Here is an 18,269-nt window from a genome sequence, read left to right as displayed (position 1 = left end):
TCTTGAATACAGAGCTTACTATTCTTAATCTCATAATGGTTGCTACAGTATAGATATAGCAGTGCCTTAGGTTGAGAATAGGTTGTGTGACTAATTTGGTAACCAAATGCTTCAAATTAAATGTGCTTACCTTGGCCGAGACAATCATTTTACCTAGTAAATATGAATGACTGAGTGTGGAGCTGAGCGGATGTTCCAGTTCCCTTTTCACAAGCTGTATTTGTAAATATACCTCTAAAGCGTACTGAAAATGTTTAAATAAAGTTTTCCAAAATAAAAAAAAAAAAGCTTGTGGTGGAAGGTCCTGACTCTTATTAGACTGAAGGGAGTGATTTTCTCTGAGAAGTGCAATGCAAATGGGGAATTTTTAAATGCTTGTGTAAACCTTTATTTTTCCAGTCAGTCATTTTTTCCCATGAGTCCTTTCACCTTACACTGTTGCGAAGATGTTTTACATTTCCATCAGTACAGAATATACTTTTATGCTGGACCATAAGAACCAGAAATACTGCAAGAAAAATGCTTCCAAATTCAACTGCTAAAATACCCTCTTTTGAAGCGTAAGTATTGCATACATACAAAAACAAATTGTTGCCTAATGTGCATGTTAAAAATGTTATGGATTTAAAGAGTAATATATGTGTTAACATGTCTGAAAAAGCAATGTTGACAGTGCAGCTTAGAATCATGGGTAAATATGAGGGTGGGAAAGATTCACTTGTTCTCAAAGATCTCTCAACTTGCAGTCCCAAGACCTGTGGATCATCCTCAAACTGCTTGTATGGTGAGCCCTAATTCTCTTCTTGACCCACAGCTAACCCACACTATGTTGACAATACTTTTCCACTGGAGTACTGAAATCCCAATTCCCCTAAGAGCAAGCTGTCTTATTCTTGCATAGCTGTTGTTTCGAAAGCCTTAAAGCACAGAGATGAATTCCTTGTGTGGTTTCGTCCGTATCCTGGCTGCGGCTCACAGCTTCTTGGCACAGTCAGGGCAGTAGATGTCTTCCTTATTGACCACAAAGGGCTTGTTGGCCAGGCAAAGAGAGCACTTTTTGCAGTTGAAGCAGTACTCATGCCAGGACTTGCCCTCATAGTTCACCACGTTGGTGCCCTTGCCGAACCCTGCAGGAATGGAACAGAGGGAGTTCACTGAAAGGCCACAGGGGCCTCCCCAGAAGGAGCTACTTGGTCTACTCTCAGTCACAGCCATGTTGTATCTTTACTATGTCCAAAGCTACAGTGACACCATGGTGTGATATTTTTACTGGAGGGATACTTTGGGCTCTTCACTGGAAAGAATTACATTTCACCCATTACCATTTACAGGCAGTCGCTGGGTTTCGTATTACTCAATGTACAGAAAAATGATTTTAAGCCCCCTTAAAATAGAGGACCATAAATGTTTGCATAGTGTATATAAAAACCCTGCTTCCCTGTATTTATGATACGGGCATTGAAAAAAATGGAATCAATGCACCAAGCACCAACGCATGGTTGGTTCGGGATACTTTTATAAACTTGGTTCAAGAGTAAAATCCAAGTCACACAGTAACTTCCTGAACATACCCTTGGGGGACTGCCTGCACTATTAATATCAGTTGGAGCCTGAAATGAATTTTATCAGTTCTCAAGTAAGCACTGCACAAGGGAAATGTTTGGACACACCAAGAAAATGGCTGACTGACAAATGCTTGGCGCAGCCAAGAAAACGCTTCCCATGAGTTGTGTATTTTCAGACAACAATTCCATTCGTCCTTGAAAAAAAAAAAGGGGGGGGGGGCTTCACCTTGAGAAGGGGGAACATGGAGGAGCAAGAGCTGCAGCACAATCTCGAGTTTTCTCTGGGACGGGGAACTCACCAAAGGTCAGCTGGTGTGTGTGTGTATGTGTGAGTGTGTGTCCTGACCTGTGATGGGGTTCTGGCAGCCAGAGCACTTCTTCGCCACAGTGCTCTTGTAGCAGTCCACGCAGTAGACACGGTCCTCGTGGGAGGTGAAGCTCGTGCCCGCCAGGGGCTTTCGGCAGGAGTAGCACACGAAGCAGTCCGAGTGCCAGGGCTGGTCCTGGTAGTTCACCCCTCCTGAGGTGATGGCCTGGAGGAGAGAGGGTTTGACGTCGGTCAGGAGCAGCACGGCAGCAGCGTGACCTCCAGTGTATATACATTACAGCCATTACCTCCAGTACAATTATTATATTCACTTTCTGAAATTTACATTACTGGCTGCTAGGTGCTAGTTACACATTGGAGATTCCCCTGTCCACTCCACTGACTTAATAGTACCTACATCTGCCTCTGTGTGATAGTGTGTTTTTGCAGCGAACACAGTGCTTGGTTACACTATGTGTGGTACCTTCGCATAGTGAACATACTGCTTGTTACAGTGCCTGGTTACTGTGTGGGTGGTACCTGCTTGTAAAGGACACAGTGTGTAGTCACAGTGCCTGGTTACTGTGTGCAGTGCTTTACTGCAGTGGACACAATGTTTGGTGGCAGTGTGGATAGTACCTGTTTGCAGTGGACACAGTGCTTTCCAAACTTCTTCTGGTGGCAGGGGGCGCAGTAAATGTCCTCGCCCTTGGTCAGGAAGCTCTGGGAACGGATGGGCAGCTTGCACTGGTAGCAGGTGAAGCAGTCTTCATGCCACACGTTGTTCTTGTACTCCACGTTCTCAGAACCTGTAGAGGACAGCTCTGTCTCACCAGTGCTGCAGGATCTGGGTGACTGTTTGTTTGTATGAAGACTCACTGTGTCTGTGTGTGATTGTCTGCTGCGTTAAAACTCTGTGTGGGTGTGTGTGTCTGTGTGTGTATGTGCTGGCATGAAGACTCACTGTGTCAGTCTGTGGGTGTGTTCCTAAATTGCATGACTGGACTCAAACAGAATATCACTTGATTAGCCCTTCTGTGAAATGACCTTTGATGGATATGACTGCATTGTTTACACCGATATTTACCTGTGCTGCATGTGTGTGTGTGAGACTTCCAGTGCGGGTGACATGGAGCCTGTGGTGATGCGTACCTGGCAGGACAGGTTTGTAGCAGCCGTGGCAGCGCGGCGCATCCTCCCGGGAGCTGCACTTCCCACACATGATCTTGTCGTCCTTGGTGCTGAAGGGCTCATTCGCCAGGGGCTTGTAACACTTGGCGCAGCGGAAACAGTCCGAATGCCAGTAGCGACCCTTGTGGTGCAGCTCCTGTGAAAGAGGAGGGAGACGTGCCACAGTCACAACAAGGCACATACAGACTCCTTCCCTTTCACACAAATACACGACCCGACAGCATACACACACTGATCTCCTTTCACACAGACTCACAACCTGAAGGCATACACACACTGATCTCCTTTCACACAGACTCACAACCTGAAGGCATACAAACACTGATCTCCTTTCATACAGACACACAACCTGACAGTACTTACACATTGATCTCCTTTTAGCACAGACCCACAATCTGAAGGCATATACACAATGGCCCCCTTTCACACAGACACACAACTTGACAGCACACACACACACTGATCCCCTTTCACACAGCCAGGGTAACCCAGACTGATGGCACAATCGTTCCCGTTTTACACAAACAGGGTAAAGGAGCCTGTGAGCAAATACAGACTCTCCCTCATCATCTCTACACTGTGACACGCTTAGCACAGACAGCGCTAAGACTGTAACCCAGACTGCAGAGTAACAGCAGGACAGGGCAGCAGGCTGAGGGTGGGTCACCTTGGAGTCAGTGCCAATAGGGCGGCGGCACTCGGTGCAGGTGTTGGCGCAGAACTTGTCGAAGCAGCGCACGCACACAGGCTTCTCATCCTTCTTAATGTACTTCTTCCCGTGCAGGTCATCACGGCAATAGAAGCAGTCAAAGCGGTCAGCCATTGTGGTTCAGCTCTCCACGCCTGCCCTGGCAGACAGACAGACAAGATGGACAGACATGGGGTTCACTTAGACTGGTCCACTTAGATTAGAATGGCAGGCACATCCACCGTGTTATGGGCTGGCAAGGCATATCCCAGACCTAAACCATTACCAGGCATCTGAGGGAAAATAAGGGCATTAATGAGAAATCATGAGCTGTGTTCAGTGGTAGCATTAGGGAAAGGTGAAATATGTCCCTTCTGTTATGAATGAAAAATGAGGGAGGCTCATAGCTTTCCTCACAATAAATCATGTAAATTCATTCATGACATTCATTATTAAACCTTTTTTATTCTCAGGTAAGATTGTGATAATGTATTATGAATGAAACTGTGTGCACTGTTACAATTTCACCACAGAGGGGCAGTGAAGCTCATATTTACAAGACTGTCACAAAGTATCTGAACAGGAATACCTCGTGGGCAGGGACAAACACATAACACATATAAGCAGAGATGACTGTTGTTTCAGGCCTTCGTAAAATAATATGAAATATCTCTCATAAACTATGCTCAACAGTTTAAACACCTGCAGTATGTGCAGTAGTTGGTTTTAGCATTGGACTGTGAACCTGGGGGATCATGGGTTTGAATCCTCAGTGGAAAAGTGCTATTGTTATGTACCTTTAAACCCCCAGATTAAAAGTACAACTGTCCTTGAAAAATCTATCTGTAAAGTGTGTTAAGGAGTCCTATGCAGTACAGCCCCTGGGCCATAGTACAGTGTGGAGTACAAGTCCCGCATTACTGTACTGCATATTCACACACTATAAAACACAGGTCTAGTTTCTGCTAATTCAGGAACAACCAGTGAACCAGACAGCCTCCGTCCAGCTGTGGTTTGAATCACACATTGCATGTTCCACCGAACCTGATCCATGCTTCTCTGGGTTATTTTACAGAGGAAACCAGCCAAAGCTAAAAATATTAACTGTACAGCCATGTTTTCTTATTATAAAATCCATCACGCAGCAGTAATTAAATACAGCTTAGCAAAGGCATAGAGAATGACTTGGACTTGAAGTGTGCGAAATCTGCCCATTAAATCACCAACAGATGTCTCTTCAAACACGGATCTTTAGCATGAAGTCATGCGGCGTCAGATGGTGTCCATGCATTAATTCGCCGGGCTTGAAAAGTGGAGCATATTTTTGGAAGCCTGAGCTCATCGGGCCCCCCTTTGTCTCACTCTGGCGATAGCATATCATTACCTGTCATGCAAACAGGGGCCTTCCGTTTTGGCAAAGCGCTCCGGCGTCACTCCCGTCAGCAGGCACAAAAGAGAAGTGCGAAACGCCGCGGAGAGGTAATGCCCGCCGGTGGGAGACCCCGTTTAACGGACTTCTAGGAAGGCGTTTTCTCTGGCTGACATGGCGGCACGGGTGCTTTCACAATGAACCGCTGCCCCCAGCGAGTTTCAGAACGGGGTCCTGTCTCCCCGCCACACGAACACACACCCACATCCACTGCTACGGAAATATCATTACACGTCCTCAAACCTGGCCGCGCTTCCTCTGCAGTGTTAACGACGTCCTTGACCTTTTGTGACTTCTTTTTTTTTCACTTTCCACAGGAAATATTGAATACCTCAGGGTGAATTACTTCACCATGTTGCCATGGAAATGCTGCAAATATTTATGCACAGTGAAACAACAACTCATGTTCGGCATGATGCATGAGCAAGGAGCTGCTGGTGGTTTGCCGCCTCTGTCCAGCAATGCTCCAGGGTGCATCCCAGCATCCTCCCGGTTCTAAAAGAGCTCCAGACACAGCACTGGCTGGGGAACCCAGTGGTTTGGCCCACTCATCCCAGGCGCAAGGCACCATGCTGCCAGTGACAGGGCTTCCTCTCAACAACAACAGAAGCTTGGGGGGGCTAGATTCCATCCTAATCAAGGAGAGTGGACTCTGGCTTCTGGATTCGCTCTTCCCTGCTTACTAAGCAGCAGACATGCCCGTGTAGTGAGAGAGAGCACCACCTGCCCCTGTACCAAAAGCAGGCTGAGAGAAGATGGGTAGACTCTGCTTAGGATGCATGGCTCTGCCCACTCCACCTCTATTCCTTCCAGTTGGACACACCTTTCCTTCAATTTCAGCTGCCCTCCACTGAGGTGCATTAGGATAGTCTGATTCTGAAGCACAGTTTTTGACAGCCAAAATCGTTGGGATTTGGGCCACTTTTTACAGGATGGGGGAAAAGTTGAACACAAAGCAGGGTTAATTACATGACCTTAAGTGCTTTTTTCTCAAAAACTTGAGACCAGCAGCTGTGAGTACTTTGTTTTTTCGGAACATGAGTGCCGAGTAGCACAGTTAGACAGCTAAATCTACACCCGCATTGCTGACTGATGAGACTGCAGAGGCCCAGCTACTGGAGAGTTTGGGCACGCAGGCTTCAAAACACTGCCAGTGGGCAGCTATCTATCTAGCAAAAACAGATTTAAGCAGAACAAAAGTCAGGCGTTCAAAGAGAGGCATGTATTTTAGTATGCATTACAATCACAGGACTCTGGATACAGACAGTTGTAGTCCTTTCAACAGAGTGCTGCTCTCAGAATGGCACACATGCAGTACATGATAATATCACAGAATCATTCATCTCAAATGCTTTGCACAGGGGCAGCAGGTTTGGCAGTCAGTGTTAATAACTGGCAGTAGCAGTGTAGCATAGTGGCACAGGCCTCATAACCAAAAGGTTGCTGGTTTGATTTCACTGCTGCTGTACCCTTGGGCAAGGTACTTAACCCACAATTGCCTCAGTAAATATCCAGCTGTATAAATTGGTAACATTGTAAAAAAAAAATATATATATATATAACCTATGTAAGTCGCTCTGGGTAAGAGTGTCTGCTAAATGACGTAATGTAATGTGCCCTTGGGCAAGGTGCTTAACCCTGAATTGCCTCAGTAAATAGTTGTATAGATGGATAACGTAAAAAACTGTAACCTTTGTAAGTCACTCTGGATAAGAGTGTCCACTAAATGCCAATAATGTAACGTAATGACAGTCTACCGAAACACAGCTATAAATTCTTCATTCTAAAAACCATTTGGATCAAAAGGCAGGAAACGGGTATTTTGGGAAACATCTTATTGTAAGCTCTGGGCCCTCTGTAAGCTCTGGGCAATCTCCCTGCTGTCGTAGCACATCACCCGACATTTTCACGAAGGATCGCAGTGCATGCTCCGAGCTGGGATCAGCGTGTATTCGGCTCATCTGGGGAGGAAAGAACCGCGGGATCCAAGAGGGCTGGTGACGGTGATTCATTAAAAACACAGCGCCGGAGCCAGGGCAGCTGCAGAGAGTGAGGAATGCAGTATCATCTTCCCTCCGCTGACACGCTGCAGCCAATGAATCATGACCAGCACTGTCATCATTACCTGAAGGGCTGGCGGACGGCTGTTTTGATCCAGCCAAGTGAAAGCAGAAGGGGATGAAAAAGGGGAAAGAAAGCAAACGAAAGAGGAATGGAATAGTGTACATTCCAATGCGGTATGGGCCAGGTATCTGCTTGTGCCCTTCCCGTGCAGGGGGAGTTACATATATCCCTCCCCAAATTTTCCCCAACTCCCGACGGGCGAACCCTCCCCTTCGCTGTCTGCACCATTTTTGGAGGTACCACAGAACAACGGGGAGTCAGGACAGAAGAGAGTGAGGGAAGAGAGGCTGAGAGAGGGAGCAAATTCCTTTGGCATGACACGAGAAAAATAAGAGGGTTTCCAAGAGTTTGGAGAGTGGACCAAGAGTGAGAAACAGTCCCTCTTCCACTGGTATGTAAATGGTGCAGTGAGAGGGTGTTAGAACCAGACGGGCCTCTTCAGAGACAAGAGGCCACCCAAGTCTATCTCTGTCACTACAGCATCCTGATTTAGCCCTGGGCTGGGATAAGTTCTGACTACTCACTGGAAACACGAAGTATCTTTTATATGCTGTGAGCATGTGCTTTTTGGTCCAGTCCAGATCTTGCTACAAAACAAAAGATAGATTTGGATCTGATTAAACTTGCCATTACACAGACAAGAATCTTGGGTTTGCCTCGCAGTATCTGTGGGTTTGTTTTTGTGTGCGTTAGGTGATGACTTGTACAGAAAACTATGTTTCCTGTGAATCCAGCCAAGAAGTTTGAGTCGTTTCAGAATGAAAAATAAAACCTCACTTAAAACATTGTCTCCTCCAGACCTGACTGACCTAGGAGAATATTCCCATGACACAGGGTTTGCAAGTCACACATAGGATCATTGTGCTATAAGAAAACCACTTGTGCATGGTGTACTCACACTAATATTTTCTGTTCTGTTTCCTAGTAACACGTTGTTTGTTCTTCTTTCATTACAGGGAACAAGTCTATTTATTTATCAGGTAACTGCTTGAACTGGTTCTACAATCAAGCCAAACAAAAAGGCATACATTTTACAATGTTTCCCATGCTGATAAGGGAGAGAAGGCATAATAGAGGAGGAAAGGGTGGCCAGGGTGGAAACAGCAAAGAGGCCTGATTAATCTCTGTTGAAGTGCAGAATAAAATTACTGAATCAAGGAAACAGCAGTGTTCTCATTTAGTCTGATTAAATAAAGCCCCTCATGTCCCATCAATCCTTTAGTAAAACTGCAGAATAATGACCTTTGGAAAAAGATATCTAATTAAACTAAACCAATAAGTGACAGCACACCAACATTTTTTTTTTTACAATCCATCTCGTTTTATTTAGTAATTTTATTCGCCTCCTTACTAATGACTAAATATCCTGTCTCTTCGCTGTAATTCAACAATTACATGTGTTATGCAGTGAAGCAAATTAGGAAATGCACAGAGATACAAACAACAGAGCAGGTGCTGTGTGGCTTCATTCTAAATCCTTGTGAGCTGGGTCTCTGAATACCTGTCGCACTCCTTCTTGTGTGTGCTTCCCCTCTCTTACTGAGAGTTTGGAGTAGTGCTTAAGGACTCAGGCTTGTAAGAAGAAGGTCACAGACTCACAATTTTGGCAAGACACTGCAGCTGCACCCTTGCTTTAGGAAACGAAACGGCCTCTCTAAATGTCCAGCTGCAGACGCAGATGAAATATTAGATATCCACTCTGAGCTAATTAAAGGCATCTGTTCTGAAAATAATGTAATTGTACAACTATTTTCTCTTGCTGTTCCCATTTCCCTGGCTCTAACACTCACTTTGAAGGCAAAACGGAGTCGACATGGTACATTCCATGCATCTGTGTGAGTACATGTAAAAGTAAACGTGTGTATGTGTGGCATGTGTGTGTGTGTGTGTGTGTACATACAGTAAGTATGCTCGGCATGCGTGTGTGTCCGCGTGTGCTCTGGAATGCTGACGGCAGTCTGACAGGCTCATTAAGGTCTCTCCCTCCCTCAGGACAGTCTGTTATGCTTCTCAATAACAGCGGAGGGAGCGGCCACCCAGCCACTCGCCCCGACAGCCCCTCAGACTCTCCTAAACGAGGACATAAATGGCCTGGCATCTCCGAGCAAACATTACCCAAACCGCACATTTGCCATTCTTTAAAAAAGAAACTTGCTTCAGAAAAAGTCACCGCATAAACAATTCCAGAGGGCCTTTGAGCAAAACGCAGAACTTACCATTACAATAGTGTTCATCTGTATTGTTTTTACATCTTTATTTTTTCTTTAATTCTTTTTTTAATTTTGATTTTGTTTCCCATATCAGATTTTGTCAGTAAAAATGAAGATGAAGCCTTTACTCACCCGTCCCTCCTTCTCACTCACTCAGACTAGACTCAGACTCAGAGATGGAATGGTTTACACAGTACAGTAGTATAATGCTATTAGTGATAGTGAACACAATATGTATTCACAACATGTGAATACAGCAACGTAATGTAATGTAAAGAACAGAGTATTCGTAAGGAAACTGTATCAATGTTACTAATACGAACACAACAAACAATTCAATAATACATCAATAATATGAAATCTAAAAAGGGTTTCCCCTACACCCTACACCCTACTCCCGCTTTTTCACTGTATCCTCTGTAAATGGTAACTGTTTGCCCTCAAAACCGTGGTGGTCAGCCAGACATTTAATCACAAACAACTGCCCAGCCCTGCAAGTCTGTTGTCTCTGGACAAGCAGGCCTACCTGTTTCAGACCATCTCAAGACAATAGGTAATGTCATTGTTTTTGCCTAGCGTTTCACTGTGGTTGACTAAAATGACCTGTGTTTCAAAGGTCATGTCCTGAGACAGCCTGGTATTAGAGGGTGTTAAGGCAGTCTTGACCTCATGACCAGCTTGTTGAGAGAAGCCTCTTTGTGTTCAGCTCTTTGCATTTTGCAGTGGGTGGCAGTCAGAAGAGTAGCACAGTGGTAAGGAGCAGAGCTTGTAACCAAAAGATTGCCAGTTCAGCTCCTTGCTGGGACACTGCCATCGTAACCTTGGGCAAGGTACTTAACCTACAATTACTCAGTAAATATCCAGATATATAAATGGATAACATGTAATTACTGTAACATGTGTAAGTCTGTCTGGATAAGAGCATCTGCTAAAATGACAATAATGTAATGGGCAGCAACATTTTTAACCTATTCCAGATTTTCCTTAATTTTTAACCTACCTGAAAGGATAATCGCCTCACTCAGCCCTCTGTGCATTGATCAGTATCTTTCTTTGTGCATGCACACAAATGTAAGAGCTTGACTGGCTATATATTTCATTTTTAAAAACCTTAGAGCGCAACAGGTTTTATAATGAATGTATAGATATTGATTCCAGTTTTACTTGATGGTTCAATTTCTTCCCTTTATGGTATAAAAATGCCCTGCTTGTTACACCATTCACTTCATTCACAGTTGACACGAACATTACTTTTCCCCCTGAAATGAAATTTCATTTATTTTCCCCAGAATCTAAATCTTTTCTGAAATATCATTATCTATGAATTTATATAATAATATTTTTTTTCCAAACATTTTTTCCCCACATTCAGGGCCTGAATGTCTCTCTCCATCTCCATCAACAATGTCAATGCAAACAGCAGTCTGAGGTAATATGTCTGTGTTAAGGGCAGTAGGGATTACAGCAGGCGGAAAGAGAGAAAGCTGCGTGGAGATTCAGGAGTATTGGGGAGCCTTGCTGACTATTCCACCATTCCTCTGCCAGGGTAACTATCTCTCTCCCTCAGGACTCCAGCTGTGCCCCCGAACAATGGCGGCTATTCATGAAGTTACAAATCAGCTCCAGGCTTTTTACTATTATCATTTAACGCTCTGTTTCGTAATACAGGCACATTCTTGTTGGACCTGAACAAGGCCCCTTAGAATGGCATTAGATAGTAATGACCCCAAAATAAGATGTTTTATAAAGTCTCCAGGGAAACGGAGGCTGATGGCTGGCTAGTTTTTAGATGACCTCACAAGTCAGCATCTGGCCTACAGTTGGGTGTCAGAGCTGCCAAAGCAAACAGAGATATCGAGGTGCAGATTGGTGGTGCAGTGTGAGCAGTGTGTGTGTGTGTGTGTGTGTGTGTGTGTGTGTGTGTGTGTGTGTGTGTATGTGTGTGTGTGAGAGAGAGTGTCCAAGTCGGTCTCTCACACACACCCCTCAGCGAGGAGTACAGATGTGTCCAGGCACTCCCCCGCTAAAGGTCGGCATGGAGCTCCGGGCTCTTTTTTTCCTCTCTGTTTGTGTGCCATGGGCCAGCATTCCCTCTCACTTCCCACAGCTCTGTGATTGGCCGTGTTCCCTGGGGGAAGGGCGTGGCGCTGCTCGTCATGGCCAGCGGAGATGAGAGGGCCCTAATGAGCGGCTGAGCACACGGGCGATGACATCATGTGAAGAGGTAAATACAGCGTTCGCACACACACATATGCTCATATACAAACCCTTTCGTATGCACAAGTACACGCACACACACACACACACACACACACACACTCCCATCTGTCACGGTCATTACTCCCAGGGCACAGTCCCAACCCATGAGGGGAAAAAAAGCAGAGCCCCCCTGGCGGCTGCAGCTCGTCTGGGCTTCTGTGGAGGGCGGTGTGCGGGCATGAGCTCCGCACCCAAGAATGTGTGAGAATGGGGAAACACGGGGAAACAGGAAGCCCAAGGAAGCCCTCTAGCCACCTACAAATACTACTGTTACAGTGCACTCTGCTTATGAGGAATACTGATATACGAATCAACTGCCTGGATGCCAGTCAAAAGATTACAAAAGATGATTCCTACAGATGAAAAATGCTGCCTTGTTGAGTCTTACAAACATCGTAAGCCGAATGAAAGAATTGGGTATTCCACAGCCTACATTGCCATGAGTCTATGAACCACTAGTGTCTATGACCACTAAGGAGGAATCACACAATTTACAGTTCACACTTACATGCTATCCATTTATGGCTACAAATTTATTGAGGTAATTCTGTACTTTGCCCAAGGGACAATAGCTGTGCCCCAGTGGGGAATTAAACCAGAAACCTTTGGTTACCAGCCCCCACCTGCTCCCTACCACTACACTTCCACTGCTGCACATGATAAAAACGAATGCAAGCAGACAAGGCACCAGAGTGGAGAAACTCAAAAATAATTAATGTTAATCAAACTATGATTTTAATTCAGTTAAGGCAGAGCAACTGGTAGGCACTGTGACTCGAACAGCTGCAATTCACACTGCAACGTTAAAATAATTAACGTGACTCATGTCATTTTTATTGTATTTAATAAAGGACTGCATTGAAATACAAAGTACTTCAGATATGTTTTGTTCCATGTTGGAGTACTTTGCTAAGAACATTTCTCAATTAATTACGAGAGAACAACTGTTTAAAATGTAAATGTGCATTCCGGTTCCTGTTGTTTATAACAAAAATGTCCATTCCCCTTCATTTTTATGAATGAGCCAGTTACAATGCTTCACTATCATTAACACATAATAACAGACTAGGACAAAGACAGTTTTAGAATTGAAAACAGGACTTTTAAACACACTTTAAATAACAGTGTTCAATACCTGAAAGAAAAATGTGGCTGACAGCACATTTATGAAATGCATTAACTTGTCAAACTGAATAAGAAATCAGGATAACATCTACTGTAAACAAATGCATGAGGCCCTCACTATCTGAAGGGCATCTCTATGATGGTTGTGGCTGTTCTGCTATGAGTCAACAGTCATTTTGTCCTTGATGGTGTTACTTCCTCTTTGTTTGCCAGTGGACCATGAACCTAGCCCTGAACTACCTCCGCGACACAACAGCAAGCTGTCACCAGGACAACATATAAACACAGGGGTGAGTCAAGCTGGGTTCCTGGGTGATAGCTGCCCTCAGCGTGCCCGTACAAAGGGCTTCACCTGAAAGGGCTGCCATCTCTGTTCCTCAGCCAATAATGATGCAGGGGTCTCACGCACACACCTCTGACCTTTCCATGCTCACTGCCCTCTTCAACACTAAGACACAAAATACACAGTAGGGTACAGGTCTGTTTAGTTAAAGCTGGGAGCCAGTGCTTCACTCTGAGAAGCTGGCTGGCTGGCCTCACAAAGTGGGTTAAGACCACAGGAAAGGGAGTTGGCTGTTGGCTGATCTCCATGCCGAACTGGTCCACGCAGCCCACATGAACCACATGTCTCTCCCTTACTATTACTCTGTTCCTCTGTTTTTCTTATAAACCTACTCAGCTCTGCTCCACCTCATTCACCCCCTTCCAGAACCCACCACACCAAAAAAAGAGAGATTATATAATGAAATCTATTTCCTCTCAGGCTTGTTCTATTTGCCGCAAGTCATAAAGGCCTAAACTGAGCCAGCTGAGCTGAGGCTTCCCCGGCCTCGGCAGTGTCAACTCAGGTGGCCTTTGTCCACAACTGGGTACTTAGGACTGGACACACTTCTGGGCAGAGAAGGGCACCGCAAGGTGGTGGGTTCTGAGCCCAGACAAAGCACTGCTCTTGTGCTGCTAACACGGTATGTCACCCCTTTAAAATCTCCAGCTGTATCACTGTGCACACACATATGTAAGGTGTGAATGTCAGCAATATGTGCTACCCTGGTGTGGAAGTGTAGCATAGTGGTAAGGAGCAGGGCTTGTAACCAAAAGATTGCTGATTCCCCATTAGGGCACTGCTGCTGTACCCTTGAGCAAGGCACTTAACCCAGAATTGCCTGTAAATATCCAGCAATATTAGTGGGTAACATGGAAAATTGTAACCTATGTAAGACTCTGGATAAGACCGTCTGCTAAAATGACAATAATGTAATATCAATAACACCCTGAGATAGGCTGATAATGGAAAAAAAGAATGTAATCAACGTCCCGGCAGAGGAACAGGCGGGTCTCTAGGACACACGCCAGATCCTCTCATCCTCTCTCAGGTGTCACACAATGCCAGTGAGGAATTATCTTCCTTCCACTCTGCGCTCTCCCTCCAGAAGCCACGGGCTGGGAGCCCTGTGCACAGATAACGGCACCACTGTTAGGCAGAGGAGAGGCTCGGGCCGCTCCCTGCGTGACTCACTGTTTCAGACTTCCACAGATGCGCTAAGGAGGTGCAGCGGCTCTCTGGCAGAGTGTTCCGCCACTAATTCAGATGGGGGCTTTCTTGCATTGTTCACCAATGGACAGAGGGCCAGACAAAAGACCCATGTTTCCCAATTACTTCATTACCCCGCAGGAGAATACAATTCTGAGCTGCTCCTGGCATCGTTATGCTCACATGGAACAGCTGTGTTTGGCTTGAAAAGGCAAAAGAATATGAGAGATATGAGTAACAAATATTGAGTCATAAGCCTGTGGGAGAAGCAGTTGTAGAGGTGTCAAAAGATTTCAGAAACTTCAGCAACAGGAGGTAGTGAGGCAAAGGGCTGTCTTTATGGTAACAGCGCTTTGTTGAAAAGCATACTGTTGCACAGGCTTGTCTAACTACAATGCCTAATAAGGATTTATAGAGCTATGAGCTCATGTGGGCGTTTTCTATGATGTGATGTTAACCCCTGGTGTGGGGAAGGAGAGAAGGCCTGAGGGACATCTAGTACATTAGGTACTGTAATGAGTCTTGTAAAAACCATGCAAACTGAATCCAGTTTGGAAATCACATGTACGGTGGGTGGTCGTGGAGGCATGTCATGTTTCTGAACACCCAACTATGAGACCCTGTGCATTTCCTTTTTTGCCCCACATTTTCCCCAGGATAGGTTCACTCTAACACCAACAGATAGATATGCTGGCTTAATGGCTTGCCTGAGTATGTGCCAGCGTGAGTTTTGATATGGTTCATACCTGGGATAAAGTGGGCCAGCACTGGACTAAACACAAGAGTATTTTCCTCAATGCACAAACCAAATGCATGCACACACACGGTGGGCCAGAGAGTGATTTGGGGACACCGTAAACATGAGGTAATGTTAGGTGAATCAAACAAGGTGACGCAAACGGGCTAAAGAGAACAGGCGCCAAACCCTGCCAATCTCCTGAGAGGGAGGAGGCCGGTGCTGTTGGCATGGTGACTTCAGCACACCAGTGGGACGTGCTCTTCGCCACGCAGCGTGTTCGTTACCTCAGGGCCACCTCCACAGGTGCTGTTGTGAAGTTGTTAAGGAAGAATGACATCATGTATTTGGCTGACCATTGGAAAAGCCTGAGGAAAGTGAAAAAATAAGCCTGTACTGTAGCTGGGGGAGGTAAGTGCTACAATTCACTGTCTGCAGTGTGTGTGTGCGTGTGTGCGAGACAGAGACAGACTTGGGGTGGGGTTGATGACAGATTTACAGATGGTGTAGGGGCTGCTCAAATGTTCCACTCTCACTGAATTTTATCACGGGCTTCTGCACACTTTTATACATGTTCTACCACTCTGACATGTATTGAAAAAAAGAAACTGCAGAAGAATTTTAATTGTTTTTAGTAGGGGCTGTTTTTTCGCCACATGACTCAAACAAAGAATGCCCTCCCTGGTGGGTGAAACTGTTAATAAGAAACAGATTTCAGACACTGATTTTCCATAGTGTTAGGTGTTGAGAATTTGTCAAGAATGAAACACCTCGGACCTTTCCTCTCCTGTGTGTGATTGTGTTGGTATTTAACGCTGAAGTGTAGCTGTTTCTGCACTATGTTCACACTGTTTTCAGCACAAAGAGAGTTGCACTAAAATTGCAGGAGCTACAAATAACACAAAAACAAACAAGCTGGTTCTCAGGGGAAAGGATTCATATCATATCAGGGCCACGTCCCATTAAAATTCTGGCACGCATACACTCCTCTTTAAACGGCTAAACTGTGCTATCTATCTCTGTTCCAGCTCTGCTGATATTCCCAATGTAAATAGTGGCTATTTCTTACACCAAGCTCCACTGCAGCAGCAACGACAAAAGGCAATGTGTTTCAAGGCAGCAACCCGCTCTCCATCACCTCTGTCACCAACACCATTAGACACCTTCTCCAATGTTATAAAAATGACAGCATGCATACACTTGCTATTTGGAATGCTACTTAAGGGAAGTAGTAAGGGAAATTGCAGTGATGTAATGGTGAGAACAGGTCTCTGACCGCATGGTGTTGAAAATCTTTCAAAATACAGACGTTTTAAAAACTTACATAACATAGAAATTTAACCATGGAACTGCTACTATATTGATAGTGGAAATCAATTCACAGGAAAAGCAGAAAATGGCATCATGATGAACAAGAAATGTGACTGATGCCCAACTCGAAGCAATCATAGACTCCAACTATAATGATTTTTTTTTTCTGAAAGCCCATTTTTAACTCAAAGAGTTAACATTGCAGCCAATAAAGTGATAGGTTTTAGAAAAACCTTGATTTCGTTGAGTCGCCTCAAATAGCAGCACATAGTGGTCAGAAGGATGGGTAGGGAGATGGAAAGAGAACAGAGGAAAGAAAAGTAAACATTTTAATTAATTGGAAAGTTGACAAGACCATGAAATAAACCCCTGCCATGTGGAAAACACTGATTTATTGTTGTATAAAGAGTGTATATACTAGCTAAGCATCAGTAAACTATTACATCATATTTAATGAAGCCACAACTTTTGAGGCTTAAGTCATTGTTGCAACCACACACATTTTTCTGGTATTTTGTTCTCTGAAAATCAAAAACAAACTAGTGGGTAGATGTAATCAATTTTGTAGCTTTGTGTGACTGTGCCAGTAACAACCTCTGCAATAAACAAACTGGATGACAATGGTAATTAACTTTTTTTCTCCTTAAATTTAATATCTTCCTGTCTCCTCACAGTTTGCGAACTGTAAGTTTTAAATTATGCATTGCACGAAACTGTCATATAATCACATATTTACACCTGGCCTATATGTTCTCCGCAGACATCACAATTTTACGCATCGCCCTAAGTACTCTTCTAAGAACCACGGTCAGCTCGTGCGCGCATAGGTAGGGTCAATCACAGTTGAGAGCATCATATTCATTCTCCTAGATTACTTAGTTATATACAATATAGTTATAATTACTAAATATACGATGACAAATATGTGATGATCAAAACAGAACTAGAACAAATATGCATAATGTGTTTAAAACATAGCAAGATTACTGCGTGAGCTTAATGTCCATTTATTTACATTTCTTGTTATAAAGGGTGTTGCTAAATTAAATTAATTTAATAACACATACGAATTTATTCCAAAAATGTGAACTTTTGAATTCTATGTAGTTAATGAAGGCTTCCTGCGGATATGGATTTGATTAACGGTAAATTATCACATCACAACACAATCCTTGGCTTCTTCTGCAACTTAAATAAAGACCTAAGGAGGACCCATACCTGCAATATAAAAGTTACGGTCCTTAAAACTGTATATATTATTGAGCGGCCAGAAAGAAGGACCATTTCAGGAAAACCTAATAATAAGATTTTTAAGCAAAATACGGCGTAACTCACCGGATTTAAAATGAAAGGTAGAGGCGTGCGCGCTCTCCGTTCTGCACTGCAGTTTATACAGTTGTGGCTTCTATTCACTCGCTGGAGTGCACAGGCACGCCGTCAGCACTGGGCGTTTAAAACGAGAGAGAGAGAGAGGAAAAAAAATCCAGGACAGGATATGATCAAAAACCCACAAGCTACATTCATATCAACAATGATCTCAACCAAGAATGCACCGCTACGGCTTTTATTTGCCAGGCATTTCAGGAAATAGCTCTCTGAAGCGCAAATTTATAGGCATGCGCAAATTGTATTACAAGAATGTGCTTTTGTTTATTTAAATATACTGCTGTAAAGTTCTAAAACCGGAAGGATCGAGATCTCCAACACTTTCAAGGTGTCCTTTAAAATTTCCCTACGATATCGCCTCCTCATATTATTCGCCATTTTCATGATCTTAACTATTCCGTTCATCT

At 44.3% G+C, this 18,269-nt stretch overlaps 1 protein-coding gene across 2 annotated transcripts; it reads right to left on the bottom strand.

Annotated features, from left to right (window-relative positions):
* Window positions 1-379: 379 nt before the first annotated feature.
* Window positions 380-18,000, bottom strand: LOC118774717 (four and a half LIM domains protein 1-like). Of its 2 annotated transcripts, none has more exons than XM_036524161.1 (6): window positions 17,812-18,000; window positions 3,731-3,911; window positions 3,025-3,199; window positions 2,512-2,681; window positions 1,912-2,098; window positions 380-1,127 (listed from the first exon to the last, which is right to left on the bottom strand). In XM_036524161.1, exons 2-6 carry the CDS (start codon window positions 3,884-3,886, stop codon window positions 973-975), a joined length of 843 nt encoding a protein of 280 aa, XP_036380054.1. In that variant the 5' UTR covers window positions 3,887-3,911; window positions 17,812-18,000; the 3' UTR covers window positions 380-972. The 2 variants fall into 2 exon arrangements, with proteins under 2 accessions (XP_036380054.1, XP_036380055.1); XM_036524162.1 differs by having other exon boundaries at window positions 3,731-3,906.
* Between the last annotated feature and the right edge of the window lie 269 nt (window positions 18,001-18,269).

Source organism: Megalops cyprinoides, chromosome 3, assembly GCF_013368585.1.
Source record: "Megalops cyprinoides isolate fMegCyp1 chromosome 3, fMegCyp1.pri, whole genome shotgun sequence".
Taxonomy (NCBI): Eukaryota; Metazoa; Chordata; class Actinopteri; order Elopiformes; family Megalopidae; genus Megalops; species Megalops cyprinoides.
The sequence above is the reverse complement of the archived record's forward strand: the minus strand, read 5'-3'. Positions and strand labels throughout refer to the sequence as shown.